We start from the raw sequence: 8,180 nt of genomic DNA on the forward strand, positions 1-8,180 counted from the left end.
CAAAGTACATCCATAGAAGTAGCTATTTCTTTTTTTATAATAATATTTTTATTATATTATATTTGTCACCATACGGTACATACCTAGTTTTTGATGTAAAGTTCCATGATTCATTACTTGCATATAACACCCAGTGCACCATGCAATACGTGCCCTCCTTAATACCCATCACCAGCCTATCCCATTCCCCCACCCCCCTCCCCTCTGAAGCTCTCAGTTTGTTTCCCAGAGTCCATAGTCTCTCATAGTTCGTTCCCCCTTCTGATTACCCCCCTTTTCTTCTTCCCTTTCTTCTCCTACCAATCTTCGTACTTTTTATGTTCCATAAATGAGTGAAACCATATGATAATTGTCTTTCTCTGCTTGACTTATTTTGCTTAGCATTATCTCCTCCAGTCCTGTCCATGTTGCAGCAAATGTTGACAAATTGTTCTTTTTGATGGCTGAGTAATATTCCATTATAGATATGGACTATATCTTAATCCAGTCATCTGTTGAAGGTCATCTTGGCTCCTTCCACGATTTAGCTATTGTGGACAATGCTGCTATGAACATTGGGGTGCATATGGCCCTTCTCTTCACCACGTCTGTACCTTTGGGGTAAATAACCAGTAGTACAATTGCTGGATCATAGGGTAGTTTCAATTTTTAACTTTTTAAGGGACCTCCACATTGTTTTCCAGAGTGGCTGTACCAACTTGCATTCCCACCACCAATGTAGGAGGGATCTTTTTTCTCCACATCCCCTCCAACATTTCCAACATTTGTTTGTCTTGTCAATTTTTGCCAATCTAACTGGCGAAAGGTGGTATCTCAATGTGGTTTTGATTTGAATTTCCCTGATGGCTAATGATTTTGAATATTTTTTCATGTGTATGTTAGCCATTTGTATGTCTTCATTGGAAAAGTGTCTGTTCATATCTTTGGCCCATTTTTTGATTTGTTTATTTGTTTCTTGTGTATTGAGTTTGAGAAGTTCTTTGTAGATCTTGGATACCAGTCTTTTGAAGTAGTTATTACTTTTTTTGGGGGGGGCAGCAGGGTACATATTTTATGGAATTTTTTTTTCACTTTGTCAACCTTGGGAAAATTACTTCTCATTTAATTATAGTTGTTTTTATGTGTATATATATATATGTATATATATATATATTTTCCCTGCAGACCACTTATCAGAGAAGCCCTGCCTCCAGGGGAAAAGCAATAATGAACCCAGGCTTTAATCCTCTTTCCAAATTGCAGTGACTTAGGGATATGATCTTAGAAATTTCATTGTCTTGATTTTCTTTCTTACAAGGCAAGGGGAGAAGACCCATCCTTCCGGACATTAAACCGGACATTCAAACTATAAACTATTCTATAGTCATCAATATTTTCTACACCCCTTCTTTCCCAAAATTCTAAAGCTGTCAGAAAAATCAGCAGCAGCAACAAAAACAGCAGCAGCAACAACAACAACAGTAACCAATTTATAGAAGTGATTCCAACTATGGATCTCATCTAAACCATGTAGCTGTAACAAGGCAGACACCTTGTTCAATTCTAAAAAGATAAATGTAAACATTAATACAAAGTGTGAGGCATACTTCAGCAGGTAAGTAGAAACGTCACAATACAGTTAACCCTTAAACATTTTGTCTTAATTTTTTTAATGAATATTCTCTTCTCTAGCACAGTTTATTGTAAGAGTACAGTATATAACATACACAACATGAAGGATATGTGTTAATCACCGTTTATGGTATCAGTAAGGCTTCTTGTCATTTTTTGGCCACTAGGAGTTACGTTTTTGGGGAGTCAAAAATTATAATGGATTATGAATTGCAAGAGGGGTAAACACCTCTAGCGCCTGCTTTGTTCAATGGTCAACTGCATTGTTTTCTTAAAAGTGTTTTTTTTTTCCACTCATTTATTTTTTTCTCATCTTCCTTATTACTATGATTTCTTCCTCTCTGCCCCCTCTTCCTTTCGTTTAGCTGAAGCATTATGCAAAATTTTGCTGTCAACCAAATGGGCCTTGAAGTGTCTTCACTTGATGGTTCAGTTTCTGCCATTCCTGCAGCTTTCGGTCTTTCTCATAGTGCTCTCAACGTGCCCATTATTTTCTCAAATTCAAACCACCTTTTATTTAACTACAGAAAGAACATTTCCCCATGATACTTTTTAGTCCAAAATCATCATTCCCTTCTCCAAATGTGTCACATTTTCCTTCCTTTGGCAAAATAATAGACAATCTGATTAAAGTCCTTCACATAATGTCAACATATTAAAAATGTGATGTCTTGATAATTACTTAATTCATGGGATAGAATTCTAAATGATCATTTTAAGGCATCACAGACAAAATACCAACTTGGATCCAAAATGATGGCATTTAAGCTTTTCATTTTTAATTGCATATGTCAGAAAGTCATTACTGTCCCTGGTCCATTAAATGTATAACAATGAAATGAATGAAGAAGGAATTAATATTTTGATCCAGAAAGAGCAGCAAACCTAAGTCAGAAAACCCGGGATATTATCTCACTTCTATCACTGAACCTCTATGGACCCCAACAAATTTTAGCCCACCTCTCCAATCCTCACTCATTAGTCTATAAAAGAAGAAGAATAAAACACTCGTTTAAAATTAGCTGTCAAGCATCTCTTAATATTGAACTTCTATGTGTCTTGTAATATGGGATAAGAAATATCTCGTGACACTTAACCTGTGCTTTTTTCCTGAATCACCTAGATATATGGAGCAATATATATACTCCCAAATAATCAGCTCAGTGAGTAAGTAAAAGGTCTCTTCTCTGCACCATGTTGCTGTTTGTTTATTTGTTTGTATATTCCTGCAAATTCTAGTATGAAGTAGGCTATCTATTGCAGGAGCTGCTTCTTTCAGCTAGGCAAAATTCAGAAGTTCAATATTTTTAAACTGCTTGCTAACCATATACTCTCTCTGACTGAATTCTAAGATAAACAGTAAATAGTGATCATTTCAGTTATATTTCAGCCTCTCCCTAATGCTTGTAAGACCTGTGATAATCTCTTGCACTCTGGAGCCTGATTTTTTATAAAGATTACATTACACTGATTTCATGTTGTTAGAAACTGATTTGGTAATGTGGAGGTTGGAGCCTGTGAGTCAGGAGTCATGAACATTTTGGAAAATATTTCTGTTATATAATTGTGTTCACTGATTTTTTGAATAATTTCATTCCACATGTAAAATAATACACTTAGCTCAAAAGGTGCTTTTTAGACAAAACTTTGTATAGAATTAAATTTTACTAAAACTTTGTTAACATCTCAAGAAATACCATTACATCCTTGATGGATTAGTGACATACAACAAGGGATCTATTTCAGAGGGAGATTGGACAAGAGTCTGTTTCATGTTACTTGATCCAATGTTTGGTTCCTTACACCTAAGGGAGTCTCAAATGCTTTCCCAAATCATAATTGCCACAATCTTAATGTGGAATTGATTTTGCTGTAATAAATGAGTGTTGCAACTCAGCACTGAGCCTTGTACAGTTCATCTCAGTAGATATTTATAAACTGAAAATAAGTTTATTTGTCTACATTAATCACTCCTTGGTGACGACAACAGCAAAAAATAGTTATGAATATTGACAAGGTTTATCCAGGGTTAAGATCCAAGGATTAATTATAAAAGAACTATCTGTTATTCCAGGTTAAACTGGGGACATTATGGATTATAGGAACAAGACCAGAGTCACTGAATTCATTCTTCTAGGGTTTCAGAATGAGAAAGAAGTAGAAATTCTTCTGTTTTCTGCATTCCTGCCCATGTACACGACATCTCTGATTGGCAACACCATGATCATCCTTTTGGTGTGTGGTGACTACCGTCTGCATTCACCCATGTATTTCTTTGTAGCCAACCTTTCCTTCCTTGAAGTTGCCATCACCTCCACAGTGGTACCTAAGATGTTAGCTAACACATTTTCCCACACCAAGGCAATATCCTTTGTGGGATGTCTCACACAATCTATCTTCTACTTCCTTCTGGGATCCACGGAATTCTTCATCCTGGCTGTCATGTCATTTGATCGATATGTTGCCATCTGCAACCCACTGAGGTATGCCATCATCATGAACAGGCAGACATGTATAATGTTACTTCTGGGATCTTATGTGGGTGCATTTTTGTCAATGTTGGCGCCATCTGTCTTAACTGCCCCATTGATCTTTTGTGGGCCAAATAAAATCCATCATTTCTTCTGTGACAGAGCCCCCATGCTACAGCTGGCCTGTACCGATATCGCTCTGGCTGAGCTGGCTGACTTTGTCTCCTCTGCTGTGTTGCTCTTGGGCTCCTTGCTCCTGACAGGAGTGTCTTACACCTACATTGTGATTACTATCCTTGGAATGCCCTCTGTGCAGGGGCGGCAGAAGGCCTTCTCTACTTGTGTTTCACATATTACAGTGGTTACACTTTATTACGGGAGCTCCATCTTCCTCTATGTTCGTCCAAAGAAAGGCAGTGCAATAAGCATTAACAAATTTGCCACGGTGCTGAACACAGTTGTGACACCAATGCTGAACCCGTTCATCTACAGCCTTCGAAATGAGAAAGTCAAGGAATCCCTGAGAGATGCCTCCAGAAAATATATAGGTATGCTAATATATTTAAGACCTCAAAAATGATATTTTTACAGAATTCAATGACTGCATGACTGCCAACAAAAACATTCTTAATGATGTAATTATGTAAATGTTTAAATTTTTACATGAGAGTGAAACATATGTAAAGATACGATCTTAAATGTCATATATATATGTGATGTATATATAATGCAAATATATATATATATATATATATATATATATATATATATATATATATATATAAATTTAGAGAGCAGGGGGAGAAGCAGCAGGTCAGGAAGAATCTCCAGCAGATTCCATGCTGAACATGGAGTCTAACATGGGGCTCCATCTCATGACCCTAAGATCATGACCTGAGCCAAAATCTAGATTCGGACATTCAACCAACTGAGCCACCCAGGTGCCCCACATACATACGTTCTAAAGCAGTCCTTATTCCTCCCATTTTCCTGTTCATTTAATTATTCCAAAGCCAAATTCCTGTACAACCCCTTTGTTTTAAATCTGATAACTCTGCTTGACACTTTTCATTACACTATTGTCCGGTATTTTTCTCTTTGTAAATATCAATGTATGTTTGAATATAATATAAAGTCCCATATTAAAATGGTAAATTTCACTTGATTTGATTTTTGAAATATTATCATCAGATGATTTATCCCATTTAATATTTAAGTTTTAAGTTACTGATGGATCTTTTCAAGCCTCTACTGAATTTAAAATCTACAGCAGTTATGCTCCTCTTTCTATGCCACAGATGCTGTAGCAATAGAACTCATCAATGTAAAGCCTCTGCTGAATATGCAGAGAAGGGACAGCCAGCAGGAAGCTATCAGAGAAATTATTTATTTTACTTTTCAGAGCCATTAGAGGTGAATTCAGCTATTCAGGTCAAGACTACACTTTTTTTTTTTCCCCAAATGATATTTTGTCTGCTTGTTTGTCTGTGACCCTTTATTTTTCTCCAAGCCCCTTAGGCTTACACATCATTAAGCTGCTAATGTAAACTTACATCAACCAGCCATCCAACTTATGTCCCATAAAATGGATTTATATATGATGTTGGAATACAAGAAACATATTGCATGTGCACTGGGTGTTATACGCAAGTAATGAATCATGGAACATTGCATCAAAAATTGGGGATGTACTGTATGGTGACTAATATAACAAAATAAAAATTATAAAAAGAAACATATATGCATGGGATTTTTGAGCAAGTGTCACGATTGCATAAACCAGTATTCATTCAAAGATGAGTAAAGAAATAACAACCAATGTTTTGAGAGTCAGTGTGCCCTCTTGTTTAATTTTGATTTTGAAATAATTTTGTATTGTGTTCTAGCATGGTCCCGTGTTATTGTGTGAACTTGGTCCAAATACTTAAAGTTTGTTTAGTCTTGTAAAGTCTAAAATTAAAATAATAGCACATATTATACTATTGTTGGAAGAATTGACTTAATAATAAATAACATAAAAACTAATACAAAAAAATCACAATATATATAACTTATAAATGATGTTCCCTTAAATGGCCTAAACCTGCACAATGTTTTATGCTCAAATATAATGTTAATTTTCTACTCAAAATTTAGAGAAAAAGCATATCTAAAAAACTTTTACTCTCAATTTTTGAAGTATCTTGTTGACATTATTTGCACCAATAAAGTTTAAGAAAAATGGATTATTCAATACAGTGATAATAAAATGATGGAACAAAATATTTAGGTGATATAAGCACTAATTAAATTAAGAAGAAAATTTAAGGGAAAAAAAAAACCAACAATTACACCATTAGAAAAAAATTAAAGCTACCAAACCTAATGCCAAACAGGCAGAGAAGTCCTAATATGACTGTATCAGGGAGTGACATCAACAAGCTAAGAAAGTAAACAGCAATAAGTTAATGTTCCTTAATGTAAACATTGAAAAACTAATGTAAATGATTGTAACAGCTTCTTCAGATCTCTGTAAAAAACAATCAAATGCTTAGCCACCACATGACTGCATAATCAAGAAAAAGACAAATATGATTAAAAAAAATAACTTTGTGGCATATTTACATGCCCTTTTGCCACCCTCTTCCTTGGCTTGTAGTCAGTCTTTCTTCTTCTTCTTCTCCTTCTTCTTCTTCTCCTTCTCCTTCTTCTCCTTCTTCTTCCTCTTCTTCCTCTTCTCCTTCTTCTTCTTCTTCTTCTTCTTCTTCTTCTTCTTCTTCTTCTTCTTCTTCTTCTTCTTCTTCATTTTTTAAATTTAAATTCTATTTAGTTAACATGTAGTACAATATTAGTTGCATGAGTAGAATTTAGTGATTTATCACTTACATATAAGACCCAGTGCTCCACACAAGTGCCCTTCTTAATACCCATCACCTATTTAACCAACCCCCCTGCCCACTTCCCCTGCAGCAACCTCAATTTGCTTTCTACAGTGAAGAGTTTTATCGTTCAACTCTCTCTTTTTTCACCCATAGTCATTTGTTTCGTTTCTAAAATTACACATATGAGTGAAATTTTTTGGTATTTGTCTTTCTCTGACTGACTTATTTCACTTAGCATAATACACTCTAGCTCTATCCATGTCATTTCAAATAACAAGATTTCATTCTTTCATTCTTTTGTATGGCTGATATATAGATGATATAGGTAGATATAGATATTGATGACATAGCTATAGATAGATATAGATAGCACATCTTTTTTTATCCTCATCAGTCAGTGGACAGTTGGGCTGTTTCTACAGTTTGAGTTGTGTAGATAATGCTGCTATAAATATGGGGGTGTGTACCCCTTCATTAGTATTTTTATATTCTTTGGGCAAAGACCCAGTAGTACAATTGCCAGATCATAGGATAGTTCTATTTTTAACTTTTTGAGGAACCTCCATACCATTTTCCAGAGTGGCTGGACTAGTTTGCATTCCCACCAACAGTGGAAGAGGATTCCCCTTTCTCCGCATTCTCACCAACATCTGTTGATTCCTGCTTTGTTAGTTTTAGCCATTCTGACTGGGGTGAGGTGGTATCTCATTGCAGTTTTGATTTGTATCTCCGTGATGAGTGATGTTGAGCTTCTTTTCATGTTTTTATTAGCCGTCTGTATGTCTTCTTTGGGAAAATGTCTCTTCATGACTTCTGCCCATTTCTTAACTGGATTATTTGGTTTTGTGGTGTTGAGTTGGTAAGTGCTTTATAGATTTTGGACACTAACCCTTTATCAGATGTGTCATTTGCAAATATGTTCTCTTTCACTTTGTTAGTATTTTGTTGAGAATTTTGCATCTATGCTCATGAGACATATTGGCAGGATTTTTTTTGTTTGTTTGTTTGTTTGTTTATTTATTTATTTATTTATTTATTTATTTATTTATTTATTTTGGGTGGTGGTGGTGCCTTTATCAGTTTTGAGTAACAGGTAAAACAGAAATAACAGAATTAATTTGATAATTTCCCTTCTTCTTGTATTTTTCTGGAATAGTTTAAGAAGAATAGGTATTAACTCCTTAAATTTTCAGTGGAATTCAGCTGCGATGTTCCCTGGTCCTGGACTTTCCTTGTT

General features: G+C 35.2%; 1 protein-coding gene across 1 annotated transcript; it reads left to right on the forward strand.

Annotated features, from left to right (window-relative positions):
- The first annotated feature begins 3,702 nt into the window (after window positions 1-3,702).
- On the forward strand, window positions 3,703-4,662 carry LOC113261889 (olfactory receptor 6M1-like). The gene has a single exon (XM_026508206.2). It carries the CDS (start codon window positions 3,703-3,705, stop codon window positions 4,660-4,662), a length of 960 nt encoding a protein of 319 aa, XP_026363991.2.
- Window positions 4,663-8,180: the final 3,518 nt, after the last annotated feature.

Source organism: Ursus arctos, unplaced genomic scaffold (genome assembly GCF_023065955.2).
Source record: "Ursus arctos isolate Adak ecotype North America unplaced genomic scaffold, UrsArc2.0 scaffold_5, whole genome shotgun sequence".
NCBI classification, from domain to species: domain Eukaryota; kingdom Metazoa; phylum Chordata; class Mammalia; order Carnivora; family Ursidae; genus Ursus; species Ursus arctos.

What these genes read in the sequence shown, in the direction of transcription:
- LOC113261889 (XM_026508206.2), top strand. Translation starts at nt 3,703, where the DNA reads ATGGATTATAGGAACAAGACCAGAGTCACTGAATTCATTCTTCTAGGG.